At 39.8% G+C, this 25,194-nt stretch overlaps 5 protein-coding genes across 10 annotated transcripts in view; 2 read left to right on the plus strand and 3 right to left on the minus strand.

Moving 5' to 3' along the window:
• The first annotated feature begins 30 nt into the window (after positions 1 to 30).
• Positions 31 to 4,123, plus strand: LOC148721115 (recQ-mediated genome instability protein 2-like). 2 transcript variants are annotated; one of them, XM_088737876.1, is made up of 3 exons: positions 31 to 163; positions 1,383 to 1,658; positions 3,818 to 4,123. In XM_088737876.1, the coding sequence occupies exons 2-3, from the start codon at positions 1,388 to 1,390 to the stop codon at positions 3,991 to 3,993; spliced, it is 447 nt and encodes a 148-aa protein (XP_088594002.1). In that variant the 5' UTR covers positions 31 to 163; positions 1,383 to 1,387; the 3' UTR covers positions 3,994 to 4,123. The 2 variants fall into 2 exon arrangements, with proteins under 2 accessions (XP_088594002.1, XP_088594003.1); XM_088737877.1 differs by having other exon boundaries at positions 1,383 to 1,671; positions 3,818 to 4,013.
• Positions 4,124 to 4,672: 549 nt separating this feature from the next.
• On the plus strand, positions 4,673 to 6,202 carry LOC111321190 (dynein light chain Tctex-type 5). Its single transcript, XM_022924002.2, has one exon. The coding sequence runs from the start codon at positions 5,072 to 5,074 to the stop codon at positions 5,597 to 5,599; it is 528 nt and encodes a 175-aa protein (XP_022779737.2). The 5' UTR covers positions 4,673 to 5,071; the 3' UTR covers positions 5,600 to 6,202.
• LOC148721116 (uncharacterized) lies at positions 5,524 to 10,752 on the minus strand. The gene is made up of 2 exons (XM_088737874.1): positions 10,351 to 10,752; positions 5,524 to 8,981 (listed from the first exon to the last, which is right to left on the minus strand). The coding sequence occupies exons 1-2, from the start codon at positions 10,472 to 10,474 to the stop codon at positions 7,069 to 7,071; spliced, it is 2,037 nt and encodes a 678-aa protein (XP_088594000.1). The 5' UTR covers positions 10,475 to 10,752; the 3' UTR covers positions 5,524 to 7,068.
• Positions 10,753 to 11,955: 1,203 nt separating this feature from the next.
• Positions 11,956 to 19,047, minus strand: LOC111321140 (uncharacterized). The gene is made up of 2 exons (XM_088737878.1): positions 18,772 to 19,047; positions 11,956 to 17,556 (listed from the first exon to the last, which is right to left on the minus strand). The coding sequence occupies exons 1-2, from the start codon at positions 18,893 to 18,895 to the stop codon at positions 15,689 to 15,691; spliced, it is 1,992 nt and encodes a 663-aa protein (XP_088594004.1). The 5' UTR covers positions 18,896 to 19,047; the 3' UTR covers positions 11,956 to 15,688.
• Positions 19,048 to 20,288: 1,241 nt separating this feature from the next.
• Positions 20,289 to 25,194, minus strand: part of LOC111321143 (uncharacterized) — a 31,659-nt gene continuing 26,753 nt past the window's right edge. For 4 of the 5 annotated variants that reach the window (XM_088737868.1, XM_088737870.1, XM_088737871.1 and 1 more), the window contains 7 exons: positions 24,568 to 25,013; positions 23,776 to 23,870; positions 23,505 to 23,664; positions 23,333 to 23,399; positions 22,338 to 22,624; positions 21,892 to 22,063; positions 20,289 to 21,399 (listed from right to left, as the gene is read on the minus strand). In XM_088737868.1, the coding sequence (XP_088593994.1) occupies positions 21,194 to 21,399; positions 21,892 to 22,063; positions 22,338 to 22,624; positions 23,333 to 23,399; positions 23,505 to 23,664; positions 23,776 to 23,870; positions 24,568 to 25,013 (1,433 nt within the window). In that variant the 3' untranslated portion in view covers positions 20,289 to 21,193. The remainder of the gene's footprint in view (positions 21,400 to 21,891; positions 22,064 to 22,337; positions 22,625 to 23,332; positions 23,400 to 23,504; positions 23,665 to 23,775; positions 23,871 to 24,567; positions 25,014 to 25,194) is intronic. The other variant, XM_088737873.1, reaches the window with a different exon arrangement.

Raw genomic sequence — 25,194 nt, forward strand, 5'->3', positions numbered from 1 at the left:
CCTCAAGGTCCGCCATGTTGCATGATGTCAATCCAAATTTCGACCCAGTTTCTTTGGCGCGAACGTTTCAAAATGGCGGGAAGATGATGAGCACAGCGAGCTGTGCTTCATCTTAGGTCTATCTTAGAGTTTCTTTGTGGCTGCAAATTTTTCAGCTGTGCAGGTAAGCTTTCATACGCGAATTACCGTAAAATTTTGCTATTTTACTGGATTTTAACTTGATGGGGTCATCCTCGGTGTAAAAATTTAATGTTTAGTTGGCTTTATTTTACGTCACTCGTAAGCTTCACAGGTTTTTACACCGCGGATGAGCCACTTGATGAGTCCTCTCTCCGGGGCCTCCAGCTTCAATCTTCAATCTGCTCTATTTTGCAAAACTTTGCGAATTATTGTGAAAGCTCGTTGCTCATATCAAATTTCAGCTAGAATGGAGGGATGAGCAAGTAGCAATAAGTGTTATTACAGAAACTGTTCTGAAATGTTTACGATTATTTAGAAAAATTTCCTGGCTGGTAATTGCAGTCTCAGTCTCAATATAGGAGGTTGAGCCAACCATAATTATCATTATTATTATAATATGGCTGTGTCTCACAAGGACTGGGAACAACCAAATACACGAATTTGATTGGCCGAAATCAATATTGAAAGTGGTCTAGATTTTCCCATCTAGACCGGCATCTAGACCAGTCTAGAAAAAAAAAGGTACAAAGAATATAAAAAATTGGCATATAAGACACAGCAATATAAATTATAAACATCTTATTAACCGAGCTAGGTCGGTCTGTGTAGGAGAATCTTGACCTCCGTTGCTGGTACACACCTCACTGCATTCAGTCTGTACTGGCAACCTCGGTCAAGTTTCTCCCATACAGACCTCCCGCTCGGTTAATAAGAACTAATTATTATACATTGTAGTCACCATCTGTCTTCTCATTGGCTAAACACCCACAGTCAATTATGAGAAACAGCGCAATCTACAGATTCTTCACTAATCTGTACCTTATACAGATTAGTGAATAATCTGTAGGTTGTGCACGCAATGCATGATTTCTGGTGGAGCAATGTCAAGTTCATGGACAGCGAAGTAAGAATGGCTTCTCGATTCACTTCATCGACCCAGCAAGAAATTGAGAAATTACTTGAAGATAAAGATTCGGCCTTCGGCTTCGGCTGATGACACTTACCTTGACCTTGATTATTCCAGATATCACAAAAACCTCATCAAATAATTGTTTATTATCACAAGGAAATTTTCCAAACCATTACGGAGGGAGATGAGAACTCAAATGCTAGTTGAACCTGGAAGGCCATGCTCTTGTATAAAATCTTCTGTTAATCGTGAAAAATTGTATAAAATTTTTGTCCTTTTATCCTTTTCACAGCCCTCATGTCACAGAGACAGACATTCAGTCTGGATTCACCAGCTAGAAAGTTCTTTGCCTGTCAATTACAACACTGTTCATTGAGTTATGATGGAAATGAAGGACAATGGTTGTATGAAAATGGTGGCCTTAAATTTTGTTTCAATCAAATTTGGGTGCAAGGTATTGTTGTACTGGTCAGAGCTGATGGAAATGACTTTTTATTGGATGATGGTACAGGAATTATTGAAGTGACAGGTGTTACCAAGCTTGTGAAAGATTTTAACCTTCATAAAGGTAGTTACTGTAGGTGAATAATTATTTCACTGATAATTATGTTATATACTAGAAAAAGTTCAGACACCTTCCAGTCCAACTCATGTGCCTTAAATGTCCACTGTGAAACATTGAAAACAGTGAACATCAAAGACTTGATACCTGAAATTTTAGTGTGTCTAGGAAAACAGGCATGCAGTAACAATTGTCTGGTTTTGAGGTTCGCCAGCAGGTTGTCCTGCGGTGTTTGTTTAGTTTTATGCGCACGCTCATATGAGTGACACCTGACTGTTTTCTCTCCATAGTGTACCTTCCATCTTGTTTCGCCGTGTATGAATAAAGCATATTCGTTGTGTAGTTCACATTACTTACTGGCGGTTTGCATGCATTATCCAATTTCCCATGTGAGTGGTGTTAACACGGGGAGGGGAGGCGCATTAGGATTTCTGTTTTAGCAGTTTTGGCTACCTCATAGATCAATTTTTGGCTTTTGTGCCAAAATACTTTGGTCTTTTGGTTTTGGTGTCATTACAGTTTCCAGATTTCTGCTTTTTAACATAAATTTGGGTTTTAGTTTTCATCAAAAATAGTGATGGGTTTTCAGATTTGTTTCTGATTTGGTGTTTGGTTTTTCTTCATTCATGGTTTGGGTTCATGTTTCTCTTCAGTCTCAGTGGCAGTTATGCACCTCCATTGATCTTGAATAGTGGCAAAACCTCTGTATGCTGCACTTCTCAACATTGTGTGAGATTGTTGAGGATTTAGGTAACCCATTGACCACTTTCATACATGGCTGTCGGATTGATATTCTTTTGTTTAAATTTAAATTAGCCTTTCTGACCTCGTTCTCCAGTTCAACATTCAAAAGAATGCATTATCTCAAGTGAGGCTAGTGAGGCTAGTATGAATTTAAAGAAAAGAATATCAATCCGGCAGCCATTTATGAAAGTGGTGTATGGGATGTGAAAATTTATCGGTTTTGACAGTTTTGCGTGCAATTTTTGATTTTGATCTAATCTTTTTGTGGTTTTGTGGTTTTGAATGATTTTTTTCTATGGTTTTTCAATTTGTAATTCACCCCAACTCTCCACACAGAGAAAATATTCCTGAAATATTCTAGGTGTTTGTTGTCTTGATGTGGCGGGGATGTGGTGGTCATAATTATTGAGCTGTACTATGCTGTGAGTCAAGAGGTCCATTATCAAGACCTGGCCAGGTCATGGTGTTGTGTTCTTGGGGAAAATACGTTACTTTAACATTGCTTCTCTCCATTCAGAAGTTTAAACAGGTGCTGGGGACCTGTTATGGAAGCCCAGTGGAGACTGCTGGGGGGGGGGGGGGTGGTAACCATGCAATAGAGTAGAGTCATCCAGGAAGAAGTAAGTGATACTCCCAGTTACTTCATGCAATGGTAAACTAAGATAAGCTCCAGCTGGGTGCAGGGCTTCTTGAGTCAAGTACAGACCAAACCTACCTTTACCTTATGGTTTTCAGAAATCAATAATAAGATCTTTCTTCATTATTGTAGCATAGCTGGATCAATCAAAAACACGCTTTTAACAACACAACAGATTTTAATCCTCTATTAAAGATGGTGTTCCTTTTTTTCCCTCAGCACATGTTCACTTCCAAATAAGGAAATAGCAAATATGGACATACGCTACACATATGATGACTGAGCTAAAAATCTCTGACTTTTATTACTCTTGTTTCCTCTCAGTATGCTTTAAACTTTGCCAATCCTAGCAGTACACAGGACACTTTTTTCTCTGTGAACTTTGCTTATGATTGAACTTTAACTCCTAAGATCTCACAGTCAATTCTCCCCTCCAGCTAATACACATTTTCTTGAAAATAAGTTACAAGAATTTGGTGTTAGATTAAGGTATCAACTTCTACCTCATGAGTTTGACTATTCTCATCAACTGTTTGCTGATAGTATACAGGGATGGTGATCCCTAATGATTATACAGAGAGGTTACATGTTAATCACTTCATTTATTGGAGTAAAAGGTTAACGAGTTGTTTTCAGCTTAGTTAGTTGAGCATTCCACTGAAAATTTTAACTGATCAGGCTATGAGTCCTTCTGAAAACTTATGTTCTTAATTTTGACAGATAATCAACATCCCTTTGGAAAAAAAAATTGGTAGAACTAAATGGAATCTTTTTATCTTTCCAGGAATGTATGTGATGATTGCCGGAAAACTGAAGTCAACAGGCAGTCTAGATCAGAAACAATACCCAACCATCAAGGTACTGAAAATTGCAGACCTCAGCAGTAATCTTCATAGTGAGATGTTATGGATGATGGAAGTCATAGATGGCCAGTCTCAATCTGGAATTCACACAAAATAGAAATATACCCTGTACTGGTATTTTAATTTGTTATTTATTTTTGTTATGATTTTTGTTGAGTGCTCGAGACTTGCGTCATTTTAGACATGTAGTTAGTGAGCTGACATTAAATTTTTTCCCTGCCCCCACACCCAGAGTGATACTTTTTGCATTCTGCCCAGGCCTCCAAATTTCTCTTGACAAATTATCGAGGCGCTATTTACAACCGTACAGATTTTGAGAAGAATCGCAAACTGATTGCTTAACGAAGCAAGGTATTTAGCGTGGAATTGCGAGTTGAAAACGAGGCTAAGTGATATTGTTTCGCATCTACGTAAGCATAACAATTTTAAGTAATGCTGTTTCCTTTTTTTACTCACTTTTATTCAGTTATGCGATTCAAGGAAAATCCATTACTTCACTCGTGAATTCCCTATTAAATTGCACTTGAAAACCGATATCGCACGAATCGCGAAGCCTCGTCAAGTAATGAATTTTCCTAGAAAATTATGATCTGTGTACGTCGTATAATAAATACACTTGGTCTCCAGATTGTAAGCATGTCTTAGTTTGTCAAAACATACCCCTAGACTTCGGCAGTACAGTTAACTTTAGAGCTCACACACAGTTTTTAGCACCGCGAACATGAAAAAGAAGCAAGAGAATTAAAAAACTTTATATACATATGACCGATTGGACAACGGATATAAGAAATGAAGCCGCAAGAAATATAATTGGCGTTACTCTCACTTTTTGTATCGTCAATCAGAGTTAACTCTGCGTCAACTTAGGAAAGAAAAACACATACATGGACGCCATTAATATCGCTAAAAAGGGAAATCTGTGGGTAATTTGAAGGCAAATCCAAGTTATGTTAAAAGGGATTAAAATGATAACACATATCTAGAAAGAAAATTGCGCTACAATTTGCCAATTTTAGATCTCCACGTGTCTAAACTGGTTGTCATGATTTCTAATATCAAATTTCTAGCCGTGTACATCAGTCGCTAAGGGTGTTTCACATTATCCTGTATGGAAACTATGGGAGATATCTTGTGACGATTTCGTCAATGTCTCCTAAATTTTGTGACGATTCTACATGATGGAAGGTCGCCGCACCCGTCGAAGTAGCTCTAGTGCTTCAAGTCTGTTCTTCCCCGCGCCGAAAGTACCTCCGCAAAAGGGGAATTTCGTAATGACCTTTTTCTCCTGTCCCGTTGGCAATGTCGAGCAAGCGTCGTCTTCAACGCACTCAGCGCGCCCTAGAGCCACAACAGTCGCGGAGAACACTTACAAAATGAAGCCAGAGAAACGATTTAGCGCTGAGGAAGTTAAAAGCATCATTGTTCAGCATCTACAGTCGCTAGAGTCGCAAATATACGAGGCTAAGAGATGTAGGGAGCTCGCTAAAGGTATGTCCAACTCAATCATGGGTGACTTGAAACAGCTCGGCTACGCTCGGTTTAAGTTTGTGTGTTCCGTGACGATTGGGCAAGTCAAAGGACAGGATGTGAGGATTGCCAGCCGTTCCATCTGGGACACTGACTGTGATACATTTGTATCAGAGAGCTACCATAACGACTCTCTTTTTGCTGTCTGTGTTGTGTTTGGAGTTTATCAAGAATAGTTCGATAGCTGTGACGATCACGTCTTTGCGTCCTTCAAGAATGACTTGATTTCTGAGTGACTACACTCTGAGGGAAGCTACACTTTAAACTACTTAATTATGTCCACAATGTTATACTTTTGTTCCAGAAAATTTCAAGAACAGTGCGTCTTCGATCTTCGATCATGGAGTTTACCCAGAAGAGGATATCGCGATGTAAATCAGCATTTTCATTCAGAGCTGGTTTCCTCTTAAGGACCCTTATTTTATGTCTAAGCTACACTTCATACTGAAGGGAAATTACCGATATATTGTTTCTAAACATACTTATTTCAACCAAGCGAGCACGTTTCAAAATGGCTTCCAACTATTTGGTTAATTAATGTCGAACGTGTAACGAGGGTTTGATCGCTTATTTACAGTTCCGGTTTGATCTGTGCGAAATCATGGACAATGGCAAGGTAATTTTGAAGACTAATGCGAATTACTTGAAGAGAAACTTTCAAACTGCATGTAGGCGGGAGAAAAATTAGAATTAAATCTTGTTAACAGCAATCTGATTTGAGTTGTTCTAACACAAAATATTTTGATGACCTCTTAATTAAACTGTCATCAGAACTTTGATTTGTTATGCTGTCATGGTGAGGTTTGTTTTTTTTTTAAAAATTCCCTCCACCCACGGGGGGGGGGGGTGGGGGGACGACGTCGATAAAGAGATACTGAGAAAAAATGTAGCGAATTACCCCACGCTTGTTGATGTGTGACAACTAAATCATACCTATGTGCACGTCTCGCTAACAATCTGAAAATCATATATAGCTCGTGAACCCTTTCTTAATCGCTAAGAAAAAGAAAATTGTGAGGGTGTTTGTGGTATTTTGGGCCTGGTGTACTCAGCTATTCGCCATCTAACCATCAACCACCGCGCTTCCTGTTTCACGCTCTCTTCCTAGGTTTCTTTGGGTTTAGACGGACATCTTTTTAGCAAGTTCTCATCAAAGTTTGCATATATGTTTTTTAGAAAAAATAAATTGAACACTTTCGTAAAAGCATCATAACGGGAAGCGCGTAAACCAGTCAGTAACCTTCATTTATAATCTCTTGCTATTTGTTAGTTCTCTTCGTGCGTTGATGCACAGAAGACCTCGGTCAGAGAACGCCATTGATTTCTGTCAGTTTCCGGTCGATCAAGCTGTCCGCAAGGTCCAGCTTCTGTCTCTCATTTCTTTTTTTACGGTTCTCCTTCAAGTTTCGTCAAGGCTTCTTTTTCGTCGGCCGTCGGGATTCCATTGGAGGGCAACTCAGGGCTGGGCTGGGCTGGCAGTGGCATTCGGAGCACAGGGCTGATCCATCCATCCCCTTCTCTGAACCTGCTGGGTGATCGGTTCTGTACCCACTCTGCTGTGCTTTTCTATAAACTTTCGTTATATCTTTTTGGTCTTAAACATCTATTTGGTCTGATTTCACTGTGAATGACACACCAATCCTATTTACACACGATCTTCATTACTGATTTCTGCTGTGGGAGGAGTTCTTGATGTTGTTGAAGTTTTGTCAGAGCACAACAAGCTGCGGTACAGTCGCCTTACTCTTGATGTAAACACAAACGCTATTGCTACATACAGTCCTGTGAAAGTTGTTAATATGACAAACGGGTACCTAAAGTATTTCGACACCAGACTCTGTAAGAAGCCAAAAATCCATGTAAAACCCATCAGGATGAAAATCTTGGCAAACACCGCGGCAGTTTTGCGATTAGCTGCGTGGTGAGTTGCCGTTCTCACCTGCTGGTTTGTCTTCCGTATAGCTATCACAGTCAAGACAAAGAATACCATGTTGAACGCAATGGTGATAGCTACTGGTAAAATGAACGAGAATAGATTTGCTGTGGGAATATTTATCCAACAGCCCCTACCAGTCCCAGTCTCGCCGTAGCGAAAAGTAGCCGCGTGGGACTGGTCAAGAGTTACGCATACAAGGACAAAAACAAACGGAGGGACCCATCCCAATGCTATTCTTCGTAGCACGTAACCACACTTTTGCCTTCTGCTTAAATTTCTGGGCTTGATGCGGATTTTGGAAAACGCCCGCCACGTTTCAAAAGCGATTATTGACATCCAGGTGAAGGAAACCAAAAAGAAGTAGTGCATTGTCATGGCAACTATTGTACATGCAAGCTTCGGTAATCTGCCAGCAGTTGCTACGAAAAGTAAGTCCTTTGACAAATGTGCTATTGAAAAATTCATCAAACTGACTCCGGGTAAAGTGCGAAGCTCTTTAAACAGTGAATAAGTCACTAAAACTATCAGAAAACTGACAACGGAGACGGAGAGACCGACGTAGGTTAGCACCCCTGAGACTATTTCCTCCGTCATTAGATCATGTGTCAACTTTTCTGTCGAGTAACTCGAAGAGAAGTTCTCACAAACCCAGAGACTTCCATAAATAAAATGAAACCGTCCAGGCTCTATGACCTCTCCTGAAACGTTTTGATAAAGAGAACCGTTTGATGAGATGAAATACTCGTCCTTTGTTAATTCAATGAAGACTCCTGAGCAGTTTAATATGGGTTGTTTGCACACTGTGAGGACCCCTGTGGGAACGTATGACCCGTTCTTCAATTTGGTCAGTTCCTTCGTGTAAAATTCAATGTTTTGAAACGTTTCTCCAGTAGCCGTGATAGTAACTGTATCTCCTTGCACTGTATATTCATCTGGTCGGAAGATTTCTCTTTCAGGACAATTAAAATACCTCATCATTACCTTGAAGACAGTAAAGATTGTGCCATTAAATAGAATGGAAAGAGAGCTCAGTGCAGCCTTGACACTATGAACTGAAATGTCCTCCGATATCGTTTGGCGTAAATCGAGATTAAAAGCTGCATTGACCGTCGGATAATTTCCCACCGTTTCAATCGTGATTCCGGAAATAGATGTGTCATTTACATCCAACTTATTGACAATGGCTTGATTCACGTGAGCCTCAGTTATGAGCGGAAAACACCGAGATGAAATATTAGGACGCATAAAAATTACAACGATGATGACTCTTTTACTGAGGGCTGTCAGATCAGCAGCACTGATACCACGTCGGCAAACTTGGATGAAAAAGTCATAGACTTGACCTACTGGACAATGAATTTTTGATACTTCTCTAGCAGGTATTCCCCTGGGGGTGGGAGAGTCAAGCTTGAAAAGAATTTCATAGGAATCGCCAAGGTCTGTAATATTTACTTGTGGTACCTTCACTGCGATCGACGGTGATAAATTGAATGAAACCATCAGATATCTGGTGGTATTTACGTGTAATGTGGGCCAATGATTGAGAGTAGAATTCCAATAGCTTTCTCCTCCACCTGCAGACTGAGTGCCAACATTTCTGCGTTCCCTTTTCACGTCTTTTTCTACGAGAAACAAGCAATTTTAGCCAGGATTAAGTTTTTAAATATATGAATAAAGTAATCCCGCGAGCTTGAGCAAACACAAAAATATGTTGAACAAGGAGTAAAATAGAGAAGGATGTAGTCTAAATCCATAACCAAACGAGATTCGCACTTTTACTAGCGATTCGCTAAAGGCAAATGTACGTAAATGAGTTAAGTATACAGAACAGGAAGGCAAAACGAAATACAAATAGAACAGGTAAAGTACGGACAAAATAACGAAACTTACAAGATTATGTGACGACTACGACGACTAAAACATAATGACACGGCGACAAGAAAACTACGGTAGAAGAAGGTATGCCAAACAATAGAAACAATGCATAAAAAATGAACACGAAAATATGAAATGTGACGTAACCAAAAATGACTGGCGAACCTAACAGAATAACAAATATACACGGAACAAATGAAAACGGAAAACAATGTACAAAGGGCGTGAATGCAAAACGAAGGTGAGGCGCCGTGACTACAAAGGATGTTTTTTGTCTTTTCACTCGCGATCGGAGTGTGGGATAAAGGAAAAATTTTTGAGTCCTTCAGATGCTCTGCCAGTGAGCCACTGAGTTGCCTTGACAGGGTCATTTACCCTTTAACTCTCATGAGTGATCAAGAAAGTATTTCTCCTGATAATATCAATATAATTTCAAGCAGACAAGTGATGAGAATAAATGAAATATCAATTAGGGGATTATTAGTTGATCCAATACCATAAACATTTTATAGCAGACATCAAGGAGAATTAGTAATGAGCTCTTGGGAGGAAAGGGTTAGCATTTTTTCTCATTCTATGCGCTCATGTTGCTTTAAGGCTTCCTTGCTGATCGTGGCATCAACCCAGCAATGACCTGGCTGACAGAAGAGTCTGGTTCGGAGCTAGAGCACCGTAGCGCGGAATGTGAAAGTCTGATGTTCAGTTCTTCACGAGGACTCGGAAGTTTCAGATTTTTTGTCTCACGTTCGTAAAAAACACAAACACGACACTACCGACATTGCTGATCCTAGCACTGTGCAGGACGCGTGTCCTGTATGAACTTCGTAATGGCTTTGCTCATCGTAGATGGTGGTGGATCATCGGAGCGTGGAATCCTCACGGGGACTAGAAATGTTTTCTTGTCCCACACTCGTGAGAAGACGAAAAACAACTTTCGGTACCAAAGAGCATGTTTCCCTATTTTGTCACCGAGCTTAAATTACTATCTTTCTTATTCTAAAGATTGAAGTGTTGGCCTCATCCATTACTGTATAAAAGGAGTGGCCCTCTGGGATGTTTTCTTGTGTTAAAATTTCGTGTGCTGTTGTGTAAGGGAAAACTTATTTTCCTGCCTACCTGTAAGCTCTGTCAGCTTTCCGCTGCATTTCGAAGGGCAGCCCTTTAATATCAAATAGTAAATAGCAAGGTAGAGGCCTAAACAGCTCGAATGTTTCCACATTTCAATCATCAGAGTCATCATGAATGCTCAGTGTCACGAAGTGATCGGTAGTCGTGGTTGATACTTCTTCCAAAAATTCAAGATCTATTGACATTTCTGCCTCACATATAAGTAACATATCATTACTATATACCACGTATGGATAAGGGATTGGCTAAAATTCCAAAATCTGTCAGATATAGTTGGAATGACTATATTAGCATTTTTACCCTAATTGTTCATGCTGTGGGATATTAGAAGGTCGTTTTTCAGCGTTATTAGCCGCAGACTACAGTGCGCCGGGGATAATTAACAATTATTCCTCGAGCGCGCGTTGGATACGAGATGATAGATAGCCAACGAGGCGCGTAGCGCCAAGTTGGCTATAATCATCTCATATCTAACAAGCGCAAATGGAATACTTTTTTTATTAAAAACGCCGTCAAGAAACTATTATTTTGTAAGAAGAGACCGGATTTTTTAGCTCTCTCTTGATTTTAAGCTGACGCGTACGCTTACCATATTTGTAGATTATGGTATATTGGCTGATAAACCATAATGGCTAAGCTAATAAAAAGTCTTGAATTGCATTACCCAATGATCCAGTTTTTAATAATAATGATTAGATAGTCAACTTATACCCCTTGCTTTGCGAGGGACAGCTTAGAAATGCTCAAAGTTTTAAAACACACGCACAGAGCTGTTATTCTTCTCCGTTGAAACATTTGGTTTCTCTTCCCTCTTGTGTCCGTGGCTATCATAACTTGCTTAAATTTTGCAATCTGCCCGTCAGACTTAACCCTTCAACTCCCATGAGTGGCCAAGACAGAATTTCTCCTCACCATATCAACTGATACAACTTTAAGTGACAAGTGACGCGAATTTAATAAATATCAATTAGGGGATTTGTTTTTCCAATACCAAATTCTCCAAACTGACATCATAAGAATTGTAGGCAGACAGTAAGGAGAATTCCTCTTTAGATCCTTGGAGTGAAAAGGGTTGACAGCTGCCGCATCCTGGCTTGTTAAGATTATCATAATGCGTTGGGACGCGTTCTTTGTAATGTCAATCATGGTCTGGTAACGTGGTGAAGTTTTAAAAATAATTTTTTTTTTTATAGGCCGAGAGTGAGCAATTCCACATTTTAAAAACTACGGACAGCAATATGGCTGGGTACAAATGCTGTAAAACCATCTGTAATCAGTTTTCCTATAGAGTGATTTGCATTGGAAATTTTAGCACGTATTGTGTGGATCGTGCCTTTTCTTGCATACATTTGTAGCAGTATTTTCCTTTTCCTTTCAGCCAAACGGGGGAAGCTTTTTTCTTTTTTTCCTGTTTTGCTCCCTTTCGCTATAAGATTGTCCTTTCGCATGACTTGCACTTAGCTAAAAGGAAGGAATAAAAAAAACACTACTTGCTAATTTCTCTCGTGGAAAAAATTGATTTCTATTTCCACTTTAATGTTGGAGTTTCTCCATCAGTCAAGTATTTTACAAGACCATGCAAATCAATATTTTATACCATCGAGGATCTCTTGACTTGTCCTTGCTACCGTTGTAAACATTATGTCAGTGTGGTTTCGTTGAAATTATAAAAGGCCTCGTTTATATTGAGGTAAAAATTCCTTTAGCTAAGCGCTTGATTGATAGATTAGGTTTAACGACTCGGTTTGGCGCCTTAGATATGTTATCTTATTGACTGAAAAAGCTTGCTTTGAAATCATTATGTAAGCGCCATCTCGATCCGAATACAACAAATTTTACATTTTTTTCACATGTTAACATTCCCTAGTGACGAAGAGAAAATTTTCCAAGTTAGATATGGTGATATTGCATGGGGAATGTTTTAATAAATTGTTTTATGCACAGAAACTTGACTTCTAATTCTAGGTTTTGAAAATATTTTGCGCGTTTAAAAAGAGACAAATGGACACGATGAAAATGAAGTAACAGGTGTTACTAAGCTTGTGAAAGATTTTAGCTTTCATAAGGGTAGTTATGAAAGCTCTATCCATTGAGCTAACCGCTTCCCGGTTAGCTCAATGGATAGAGCGCTGGACTGTTGTGCGGGAGGTCGAGGGTTCGAGTCCCGGCCGGATCAACACTTAGGGTCTTAAAATAATTGAGAAGAATTTGCTACCTTTCTATAACATCAAGAAATGGTTAGATATTCTAGTCTTCTCGGTTAGGGACGAATAAATGGAGGTCCCGTCTCCTGCAGAGTTGGGGTTGGGGAAGTAAATTTCCCCACACACGAGATTATTGTGTGATGGATGTCCTCCCCTGGGGTTGGGTGGGTGGGATATTGGGCGCACTTAATTTGGAGCCTCGCTCTGTTGTGCGACCCTCACCACACTCTGGTGAAAGTAATTAAGTAAAATATTAAATGCAAATTAAATTATTGTTGGTGAATAATTATTTAACTGGTAATTGTTATACTAGAAAAAGTTCAGACACCTTCCAGTCCAACTCATGTGCCTAATGTCTACTGTTAAACACTGAAAACAGTGAACATCACAGAAAGACTCACCTGAAATTTTAGTGTATTTAGGAAAGCAAAAGGTAACAATTGTCTGGTTTTGAGGTTTGCGTGCATCATCCAATTTCCTATGTGATTGGTGTTAACACTGTTTTAGCAGTCTTGGCTACCTTATAGATCGATTTTGGTTTTTCGGTCTTGGTGTCTTTACGGTTTGCAGATTTTCTGCTTTTTAACATTTGGGTTTCGTTTTTCATCAAAAATACAGATGGGTTTTCGGACATGTTTCTGATCTTTCTTCCTACGATGACTGAACTAAAAATCTATGACTTTTATTGCTCTTATTTCCTCTTAGTATGCTGTAACCTTTGTCAATCCTAGCAGTACACAGGACACTTGTTATATGTGAACTTTGCTTAATGATTGAACTTTAACTCCTAAGATCTGACAGTCAATTCTTCAAGCTAATACACATTTTCTTGTAAATAAGGTACATAAATTTGGTGTTAGATTAAGTTATAACATAGCTAGCAGAGCCGCGCAATCAAATTCATTATACGTAAGCGTGCTCAAAATCCCGATAGTGCACGCTGATATCGTGCATGAGCAAATCGCTTCGCCAGAAATTTTTTTTTTTCGCGCGAGCGGCCATTGTTAGCGCGGGGAAATAATAATATATTTCGTGACAATAATGGATACAAACAGAGACTCGGCCTACCAGTCCCAAAACGAAGACAATTTTCCGACCTTTTCCCTTGGGTTAGAGCTCTTTAATGAGGCAGAAAAAGAGAAAAAGAACGGAACGCTCAAACGCCCACTGGACAAAACTAAGGCCGTGGCGTTGCCGTGCCCGCGGTCAAGTTGACCATGCATGCAAAAAGTAGCACCTTGTACAGACGCCCGTACGGTCAGAAGTCCAAATGTTTTCGGCTTGATGGGTTACTACTACTATTTTGTTAAATTATGGGGCTGCGCTGCAAGCTCCTCTATGATACATTTGTATCAGAGAGCTACCATAACGACTCTCTTTTTGCTGTCTGTGTTGTGTTTGGAGTTTATCAAAAATAGTTTGATCGCTATGACGATCGCGTCTTTCAAGAATGACTTGATTTCTGATTGAAAAAACTCTGAGGGAAGCTACACTTTAAACCATCTAATTATGCCCAGAATGTTATACTTTTGTTCCAGAAAATTTCAAGAACAGTGCGTCTTCCATGGAGTTTACTCACAAGAGGATATGGCGATGTAATTCAGCATTTTATTCAGAGCTGGTTTCCTCTTAAGGACCCTTATTTTATGTCTAAGCTACACTTCATACTGAAGGAAAATTACCGATATATACCCTTATTTTAATTCTAAACTTCAGTTCATACTGAAAGAAATTATTATATCGTTTCTAAACAGTGATTTCAACCAATCGAGCACGTTTCAAAATGGCTTCCAAATATTTGGTTAATTAATTTCGAACGTGTAACGAAAGTTTGATCGCTTATTTGCATTTCTGGTTTGATCTGTACGAAATCATGGATAGGTTAAATTTTGAACACTAATGCGAAATGCTTAAAGAGAAACTTTCAAACTGCATTTAGACGGCAGAAAAAAATAGAATTAAATCTTGTCAACGGTAATTTGATTTGAGTTGTTCTAACACAAAATATTTTGATGACCTCTCAATTAAACTGTCATCAGAACCTTGATTTGTTATGCTGTCATAGTGACGTTTTTCTTAAAGAATTCCCTCCACACACTAAGGGGAGGGGGGGGGGGATTGGTGGGCGAGGTCGATAACGACATACTCGGAAAAAATGTAGTGAATATTTAAATTGCCTCACGCGAGGGTGTTTCTGGTATTTGGGCCTAGTGTACTCAGCTATTCGTCATCAAACCATGAACCAGCGCGCTGTTGTCGTTGTTGTTTGTTGTTTATTATTATTTTACAGAACATTACAAGCAAATTTACACAACCCGCATATAGCATTAGCTAGTCTTGGCGGGTATTAGAAAAAAATAAGTAAATACTACTCGGCATACTGATGATTGAGAATTTGACAATCACCAAAGAAAATAGTATACAATGCACGAAAAAAACGTTGAAAAAGTTGAGGCTAGGACGGAGCTGCAAACTATGCGTCCATCTTGGTCGTTCACCGCTGACCAAGATGACCAAGATGGACTCACCGCTGACCAAGCGCTTCCTGTTTCCGGCTCTCTTCCTAGGTTTCTTTGGGTTTAGACGGACATCTTTTGAGCAGGCTGTTATCAAAGTTTGCATATATTCTTTTAGAAAAAAAATAATTGAATACTTTCGTAAAAGCATAATAACGGGAAGCGTAGAAACCAGTCAGAGACCTTCATTTACAATCTCTTGTTATTTGTTAGTTCTCTTCGTGCGTTGATGCACACAAGGCCTTACATGGTCAGAGGACGCCGTTGATTTCTGTTAGTTTCCATTCGATCAATCTGTCCGAAATGTCCAGCTTCTGTCTCTCATTTTCCTTTTTACGGTTCTCCTTCAAGTTTCTTCGAGGCCTCTTTTTCGTCGGCCGTCAGGATTCCATTGGAGAGCAACTGAGGACTGGGCTGGCCTGGGCTGGGCTGGGCTGGGCTGGCAGTGGCACTCGGAGCACAGGGCTGATCCGTCCCCTTCTCTGACCTGCTGGGTGATCGCTTCTGCACCCGCAATGCTGTGCTTCTCGATAAGCTTTCGTTATAATTTTTTAACTTAAACATCTATTTGGTCTGGTTTCACTGTGAATGACACACCAATCCTATTTACACACGATCTTCATTACTGATTTCTGCTGTGGGAGGAGTTCTTGATGTTGTTGAAGTTTTGTCAGAGCACAACAAGCTGCGGTACAGTCGCCTTACTCTTGATGTAAACACAAACGCTATTGCTACATACAGTCCTGTGAAAGTTGTTAATATGACAAACGGGTACCTAAAGTATTTCGACACCAGACTGTGTAAGAAGCCAAAAATCCATGTAAAACCCATCAGGATGAAAATCTTGGCAAACACCGCGGCAGTTTTGCGATTAGCTGCGTGGTGAGTTGCCGTTCTCACCTGCTGGTTTGTCTTCTGTATAGCTATCACAGTCAAGACAAAGAATACCATGTTGAACGCAATGGTGATAGCTACTGGTAAAATGAACGAGAATAGATTTGCTGTGGGAATATTTATCCAACAGCCCCTACCAGTCCCAGTCTCGCCGTAGCGAAAAGTAGCCGCGTGGGACTGGTCAAGAGTTACGCATACAAGGACAAAAACAAACGGAGGGACCCATCCCAATGCTATTCTTCGTAGCACGTAACCACACTTTTGCCTTCTGCTTAAATTTCTGGGCTTGATGCGGATTTTGGAAAACGCCCGCCACGTTTCAAAAGCGATTATTGACATCCAGGTGAAGGAAACCAAAAAGAAGTAGTGCATTGTCATGGCAACTATTGTACATGCAAGCTTCGGTAATCTGCCAGCAGTTGCTACGAAAAGTAAGTCCTTTGACAAATGTGCTATTGAAAAATTCATCAAATTGAGTCCGGGTAAAGTGCGAAGCTCTTTAAACAGTGAATAAGTCACTAAAACTATCAGAAAGCTGACAACGGAGGCGGAGAGACCGACGTACGTTAGCACCCCTGAGACTATTTCCTCCGTCATTAGATCATGTGTCAACTTTTCTGTCGAGTAACTCGAAGAGAAGTTCACACAAACCCAGAGACTTCCATAAATAAAATGAAACCGTCCAGGCTCTATGACCTCTCTTGAAACGTTTCGATAAAGAGAACCGTTTGATGAGATGAAATACTCGTCCTTTGTTAATTCAATGAAGACTCCTGAGCAGTTTAATATGGGTTGTTTGCACACTGTGAGGACCCCTGTGGGAACGTATGACCCGTTCTTCAATTTGGTCAGTTCCTTCGTGTAAAATTCAATGTTTTGAAACGTTTCTCCAGTAGCCGTGATAGTAACTGTATCTCCTTGCACTGTATATTCATCTGGTCGGAAGATTTCTCTTTCAGGACAATTAAAATACCTCATCATTACCTTGAAGACAGTAAAGATTGTGCCATTAAATAGAATGGAAAGAGAGCTCAGTGCAGCCTTGACACTATGAACAGAAAAGTCCTCCGATATCGTTTGGCATAAATCGAGACTAAAAACTGCGGTGACCGTCGTCGTAGGCTTATGAGAACCTGGATAATATTCCTCCGTTTTAGTCGTGATTCCGGAAATACATGTGTCATTTACATCCAACTTATTGACAATGGCTTGATTCACGTGAGCCTCAGTTATGAGTGGAAGATACAGAGATGAAATATTAGGACGCATAAGAATTACAGATATGAAGACTCTTTTACTGAAGGCAGTCAGATCAGAAGCACTGATACCACGGCGGCAGACTTGGACTAAAAAGTCATAGACCTGACCTCTTGGACAATGAATTTTTGTTATTTCTCTAGCAGGTGTTTCCCTTTGGGTGGGAGAGTCAAGGTCGAAAAGACTTTCATAACCTTGACCCAGTTCTGCGGTGGTATTTGCATATAATGTGAACCAATTATTGAGAGTAGAATTCCAATAACTTTCTCCTCCACCTGCAGACTGATTGCCAACATTTCTGCGTCCCCTTTTCATGTCTTTTTCTACGAGAAACGAGCAATTTTAGCCAGGATTAAGTTTTTAAATATACGAATAACGTAGTCCCGCAAGCTTTTAGCAAACACAAAAATATATTGAACAAGGAGTGAAGGTTCAAGCCCCGGCCAGACCAACCAACACTCAGGGTCTTAAAATAACTGAGGAGAATTTGTTACCTTTCTATGATATCAAGAAATAGATGGATATTCTAGTATTCTCGGATAAGGACGAATAAACCGTAGGCCCCGTCTCCTGCAGGGCTAGGGATAAGAGACGTTAATTTCCCACGCACGAGATTTCTGTGTGGTAGATGTCCTCCCTGGGGTGGGTTGGGTGGGTGTTACACAGCCCCACTGAAACCAGCTGAATGTTGAACTGGGCTACCCTGTATAAATATTCGCATACGAATAGAGAAGGATGTGTTTTTTGTCTTTTCACTCGGAGCGTGGGATAAAGGAAAAATTTTTGACTCCTTCAGATGCTCTGCCAGTGAGCCACTGAGTTTCCTTGACTGGGTCATTTACCCTTTAGCTCTCATGAGTGATCATGAAAGAATTTCTCCCGACAATATCAATACAATTTCAAGCAGACAAGTGATGAGAATAAATGAAATATCAATTAGGGAATTATTAGTTGATCCAATACTATAAACATTTTATAGCAGACATCAAGGAGAATTAATAATGAGCTCTTGGGAGGAAAGGGTTAGCATTTTTCTCATTCTATGCGCTCATGTTGCTTTAAGGCTTCCTTGTCTGGTTCGGAGCTAGAGCACCGTAGCGCGGAATGTGAAAGTCTGATGTTCAGTTCTTCACGAGGACTCGGAAGTTTCAGATTTTTTGTCTCACGTTCGTAAAAAACACAAACACGACACTACCGACATTGCTGATCCTAGCACTGTGCAGGACGCGTGTCCTGTATGAACTTCGTAATGGCTTTGCTCATCCTAGATGGTGGTGGATCATCGGAGCGTGTAATCCTCACGGGGACTAGAAATGTTTTCTTGTCCCACACTCGTGAGAAGACGAAAAACAACTTTCGGTACCAAAGAGCATGTTTCCCTATTTTGTCATCGAGCTTAAATTACTATCTTTCTTATTCTAAAGATTGAAGTGTTGGCCACATCCATTACTGTATAAAAGGAGTGGCCCTCTGGGATGTTTTCTTGTGTTAAAATTTCGTGTGCTGTTGTGTAAGGGAAAACTTATTTTCCTGCCTACCTGTAAGCTCTGTCAGCTTTCCGCTGCATTTCGAAGGGCAGCCCTCTAATATCAAATAGTAAATAGCAAGGTAGAGGCCTAAATAGCTCGAATGTTTCCACATTTCAATCATCAGAGTCATCATGGATGCTCAGTGTCACGAAGTGATCGGTAGTCGTGGTTGATACTTCTTCCAAAAATTCAAGATCTATTGACATTTCTGCCTCACATATAAGTAACATATCATTACTATATACCACGTATAGATAAGGGATTGGCTAAAATTCCAAAATCTGTCAGATATAGTTGGAATGGCTATATTAGCATTTTTACCCTAATTGTTCATGCTGTGGGATATTAGAAGGTCGTTTTTCAGCGTTATTACCCGCAGACTACAGTGCGCCGGGGATAATTAACAATTATTCCTCGTGCGCGCGTTGGATATGAGATGATAGATAGCCAACGAGGCGCGTAGCGCCAAGTTGGCTATAATCATCTCATATCTAACAAGCGCAAGTGGAATAACTTTTTTATTAAAAACGCCGTCAAGAAATGATTATTTTGTAAGAAGAAACTGGATTTTTTAGCTCTCTCTTGATTTTAAGCTGACGCGTACGCTTACCATATTTGTAGATTATGGTATATTGGCTGATATCCCATAATGGCTAAGCTAATAAAAAGTCTTGAATTGCATTATCCAATGATCCAGTTTGTAATAATAATGATTAGATAGTCAACTTTTACCCCTTGCTTTGCGAGGGACAGCTTTGAAATGCTCAAAGTTTTAAAACACACACATAGAGCTGTTATTCTTCTCCGTTGAAACATTTGGTTTCTCTTCCCTCTTGTGTCCGTGGCTATCATACCTCGCTTAAATTTTGCAATCTGCCCGTCAGACTTAACCCTTCAACTCCCATGAGTGGCCAAGACAGAATTTCTCCTCACCATATCAACTGATACAACTTTAAGTGACAAGTGACGCGAATTTAATATATATCAATTAGGGGATTTGTTTTTCCAATACCAAATTCTCCAAACTGACATCATAAGAATTGTAGGCAGACAGTAAGGAGAATTCCTCTTTAGATCCTTGGAGTGAAAAGGGTTGACAGCTGCCGCATCCTGGCTTGTTAAGATTATCATAATGCGTTGGGACGCGTTCTTTGTAATGTCAATCATGGTCTGGTAACGTGGTGAAGTTTTAAAAATCCTTTTTTTTATAGGCCGAGAGTGAGCAATTTTAAATTTTAAATACTACGGACAGCTATATGGCTGGTTACAAATGCTGTAAAACCATCTGTAATCAGTTTTCCTATGAAGTGATTTGCATTGGAAATTTTAGCACGTATTTTGCAGATCGTGCCTTTTCTTGGATACATTTGTAGCAGTATTTCCTTTTCCTTTCAGCCAAACGGGACAAGCTTTTTTCTTTTTTCTTCTTTTTTTTTTTTTTGCTCCCTTTCTCTATAAAGTTTTCCTTTCGCATGACTCTCACTTAGCTAAAAGGAAGGGGAAAAAAGCATTATTGGTGATTCCTCTCGAGGAAAAAATTGATTTCTATTTCGACGTTAATGTTGGCGTTTCTCCATCAGTCAAGTACTTTGCAAGACCACGCAAATCAATATTTAATACCATCGAGGTTCTCTTGACTCGTCCTTAGCACCGTTGTAAATATCATGTGTGGTTTCGTTGTAATTAGTGTTATAAAAGGCCTCCTTTTTATTAACGTAAGAAATCCTTTCGCTGAGCGCTTGATTGACAGATTGGGTTTAATGACCCAGTTTGGCGCCATAGATATGTTATGTTATTAGGCTGAAAAAGCTTGCTTTGAAATCACTATTTAAGCGCCATCTCCAAATACAATTAAATTTACATTTTTTTTCATATGTTAACATTTCCTAGTCACGAAAAGAAAATTTCCCAAGTTAAATATGGTGATATTGCACGAGGAATGTTTTAATGGATTGTTTTATGCACAGTAACTTGAATTGACTTCTAATTCGAGGTTTCGAAAATATTTTGCGCGTTTATAAAGAGACAATTGAACACGATGAAAATGAAGTTTTCTGAATTCAAAATAGTAAAAAAAACCATTTGATGGAGTATCCAGAGAGTGTTTTGTCGTCTATCTACCTCGTCTCAGGTGTCACTCTTTGACTCGGTTTCGATAGTAGTTGATCATCGCGGTTTACGGCGGAGTTGGAGAATCGGTGAGAAGTGCTACTCGAAGAAATCAAAATTCTTCCAAAACGACCTCGGGAGGAGACTAGGATTCGCCTCAAAATGTTTATTCACGGAGAGTTTACATCAACTTCTTCGACTTTCACAGAGAATTAGGGCTTTAAAAAATATCTTCGTATTTGTCCAAATAAACCAACATTCAACCCAGAATTCTACTCGAACTAACAGCCTCACTCTGGAGTGGTCATGTGGGTAAGATTCGCTAGACCCAGTGCCCGTTGGGAACATTTAGCTGCATTTTTCCATTTGTAGATGCCGCGTTCGCCATTTTGAAACATTCAAGCTGTTTTCGATGTTTTAACCGCAGCTCTCTATATCTCAATGAAAACCGTTGATAAAATTCCTCCACCAACTGCTGTAACTGTAATTTAGCCGTGATGTATTCTTCTCTTTGTCTCTCTCGTTTGGCTACACAAGAAAACAAAAACGCTTTTAACAGAGTTAAGTCCGTTCTTTACGAGCAATTAGCTGTTTTACCCCGAAGAGTGACTAGCATCTAATTTCTCCATATGAATAAAGGCTGACAGTTTCGAAAGAAATTGTTTGGGGCTGCGTCGGTGGGAGTAACGAAATAATTTGTATATATCAACAAAGTTGAAGTGGTAAATTGGCCACCGTAACGATTACAAAAGCTGACGTTTCGAGCGTTAGCCCTTCGTCGGAGCTCCGACGAAGGGCTAACGCTCGAAACGTCAGCTTTTTTCATCGTTACGGTGGCCAATTTACCACTTCAACTTTGTTGATATATCCAAATAATTTCTCCATATATTATCACACTTTAATCACACATTAAGCGCACGAGTACAAAGATTCCAAACCCAAGATTTTGATTGGCACACAATTTCTCCTTGTCAGCATCAGACTCAAAGCGTAACATTTTTTTTTTTTACTATTTATTACCTTGTTTCCGATATCGCCTTTTCTGTAGTCCCTTGTACCACGAATGATTCACCAATCCCATGAACACAGCCAGAAATAGAAGAGCCAGAAGGATGAATATTGTCACTTGATAGATAGGTGTTCTTGGATCCAGCAGAGGAATGTGGTTCATCTCGTTCTTGTAAATTGAGGTCTGAAAGTAAAATTCAGATCGATTAGAGTCATTTTCGAATGATTGTAGTCAAAGAAAAAAAGGTTGTCAATACGGGAAAATATTTCAAGGTGCCAATAACAGCACGTATTATGTACTTATTGACTGAGTGGGAGGGCCGGACACGAAAACATTTGGCTCGAGGTCACGACTCACGGACCGAGCACAGCAAAAATTCATTTAAAAAATTTCCATACAGAGTAAGCACTGACATCAAACAGAAAAGTTGCAACATCAAAAAGTGACCATTTCTCACCTTATTCTCTTTCTCCTCTTCACTTGTTCTCTTCTTCAGCACTTCTGTAACTGCCACGGTGCCCTTTGTCTCAATGTAATCGCGAAAATGCTCCTTAAGCCTGACTGCACTTCTACTTATTACAACCCCAGAAGTAAACTCAAAAGGGATTATTTGATTGATAACTATCCAAGTGACATTAAACAAATCGCTCCTGTAACTTGCTGTGTACAGATCTACTAAGATGCCATCAACCTCTTCGTCTTCCAGAGCATCAACTAGCTTCTCTAGTGTAAGAAACGTCTTACCTAATGAAAAAGAGAATGTTTCATAATCTTCTAGATTAAACGTGATTTTTTCATCTTGTCTCCGTCTTTGGATAAAGAAAAAATCTGAGTACTACAAGGAATCGTAACTTGTCTGGTTTTTTCTGTTTTGTTTTTCATTATTGTGAGTTCATTATCAAGTGCTCCGATATGTTTTTTTAGTTGAAAAAGTGCTTTGAAAATACTTTTAAAAATTCCTAAGGGCAATCATCGGTTTTACTTGTCGTGATGAACTATTTTTGTGAGACGAAACCCTCTTGTTTTGAATTCTCTTCACTTAGACAACTCACATTATTTAGGATAAATCTTGAATTAACAGATGGTAAACACCACAGCGTACAGTATTGAGTTATGGATGCACGAGGAGGGGTTGCTAAGCACGAAAGAAGCGTAAGAGTCGCACGAGGCAATAGTCGAGAGCGACTCTAGCGTCTTGAGCTCTTAGGGTACACTGTGGCTTTTACCATTTGTTTTATAACATAACATTGATACATTGTAGCAAAAGAGTTTTAATTTAGCAAATCTTACGTGACCAGAAAAAATAAGCGCGCGCGGAAAACTAGTCTTTGCATTTGCTCACGTCAGCAGCGTACACCCATGGGCAAATGGTGGACGCTAAATAGACCAATCAGAGCGCGCGATTTACTTCGGTCATGTTGTATTTTTTTATATTTAAACATTTCGACTTACTCTCGCCTGCCTTGGATATGAATCTGATGATCAGGTCATATTCAGGAAATTGAGCCAGCGCGCCAACCTATGCAAGGAAAAAGGGTTTCTTTACCGTGTATCATTACATGGATGTGAAATTCCATTTCGATACTTATAGCCACCAAAATGACTAGGAGTTAGAATTACTTACCTTTTTTCCCTTAGCCACGTTGAAATTTTGATCAAGAATCCGCACAGACATGGATGATGTTAGTGAGCTAACGAGGAGGGACGACAGAACGATCCCTGTTAAAAACCATACGATGGCGATAGATCTGCCAAGAATTGTCTTTGGATATCTGTCACCATAACTGCAAAATAGAAAAAGGAAATACAAATTAGATAGTTTAATATGGAGGCAAAACCTTGAAAAAGAAAAAATAATTTCTATCCTTAGTCGATGCGGTGAAGGATTCTCTTACCCTACGGTTGTCATGGTAATAAAAGACCACCAGACTCCTTCAACAACACCTCTATGAAAATGATGAGTGAAATGTTTATCATTGCGTACAGATTCCTGGAAAGAGACAGGCTTTGTTAGACAAAAAAAAAATATTGGTTCCTTTAGTATGTTATGTGAAGGTGTAGTCTGATCGTCCGGGTGAGTGTAGTCCTGAGAAGGACTGTTGTCGGTGGCAGTGACTGACGTTTCGACAACCTGTGCGGAAGTCATCATCAGAGTCAAGTGATTACCCCCGGGTTCAAACCATTTACTGCATTTAGTATGTTAGTTGATAAGTTTACTGACTGGAATTCATAGAGTTATTTTTAGCCAGGTAAGAGACAATACTCTTGAAAATAAGGTTTAAGGTGACGGTGAAGACTACACTTTGTTGTCGCCTGTCAACACCTGTTTTGCCTCATGTCATAGATGTGTTGGATTTGGTCGTCGCAATTCATTTGGCCGTCGAAAGTATTCAGGGATAGTTTTTAGTTTTTTAGTCATTCTGTGATCGACCAAGATGTGATCCAGCACAATCGTCTTTCATGCAATCAAATACGTTTTCTAGGGAAATGCACCTAAATGAGTCTAAACTGAAGGAGATCTTTTGAGCGTGCTTCTGGTTGGAATTCGAGAAAGTCATACTCCATGGCAATACAAAGACCCACATGCAATTACGCACAAACGCGTGCTTGTGGGTTCTAGCATGTGCCAATTTCGTTCTTGATACATGCAAGGATATAACTGTCACTTTTTGGTCCAGTTAACTTACTGCGAACCATATGATGATACCCATTGATATCGCCAGCGCAATGTTAATGGCGAAAATAGACGAGGATCTCAGTACTGAGTTTCCCAGATCTCGAGCATAACCAGATGGCGTCTTCTTTTTGGTCATCAGAGCCACACCTGGAACTGTGATGAGGGGGACATACGAGTGGGTGCCTCTGTAAGTAGTTCGTCCTACTGCTGATCTGATAGGAAACCGGAAATCCACCTTTACTCTACTGTCCGGTTCTGTGATCTTCTCTGTTGTGTTTATGGCGAAGCTGATGTTCCACACTTTGTAGCTGCAGCACGTTCCACACGAAGCTTGAAGCATGTGCGCAAGGAGTTCTGGGATAAGACCACGTGGTTCGCCACTTGAGCGGTCTTCTACGACGTACGGGGGGCTTGGGGCCCAGTTTGCGTACATAAGGTGTGGACAGCGACATGTTTCTTGGAAACAACGACAAAAAAAATATTAAATAATACTACAGTCGGATTCGTGTTTTCATGAATTATTTTATCCACATTTTGAAAAGATTCATTTCTGCCACTGAGAACAGTAAGAGAGCTATGGACCCTAATTGAATTCATTTTTTTTAGAAGAATATCTAGATTGAACACGGCAGCCGTA

This window comes from Stylophora pistillata, chromosome 11 (assembly GCF_964205215.1).
Source record: "Stylophora pistillata chromosome 11, jaStyPist1.2, whole genome shotgun sequence".
Taxonomy (NCBI): Eukaryota; Metazoa; Cnidaria; class Anthozoa; order Scleractinia; family Pocilloporidae; genus Stylophora; species Stylophora pistillata.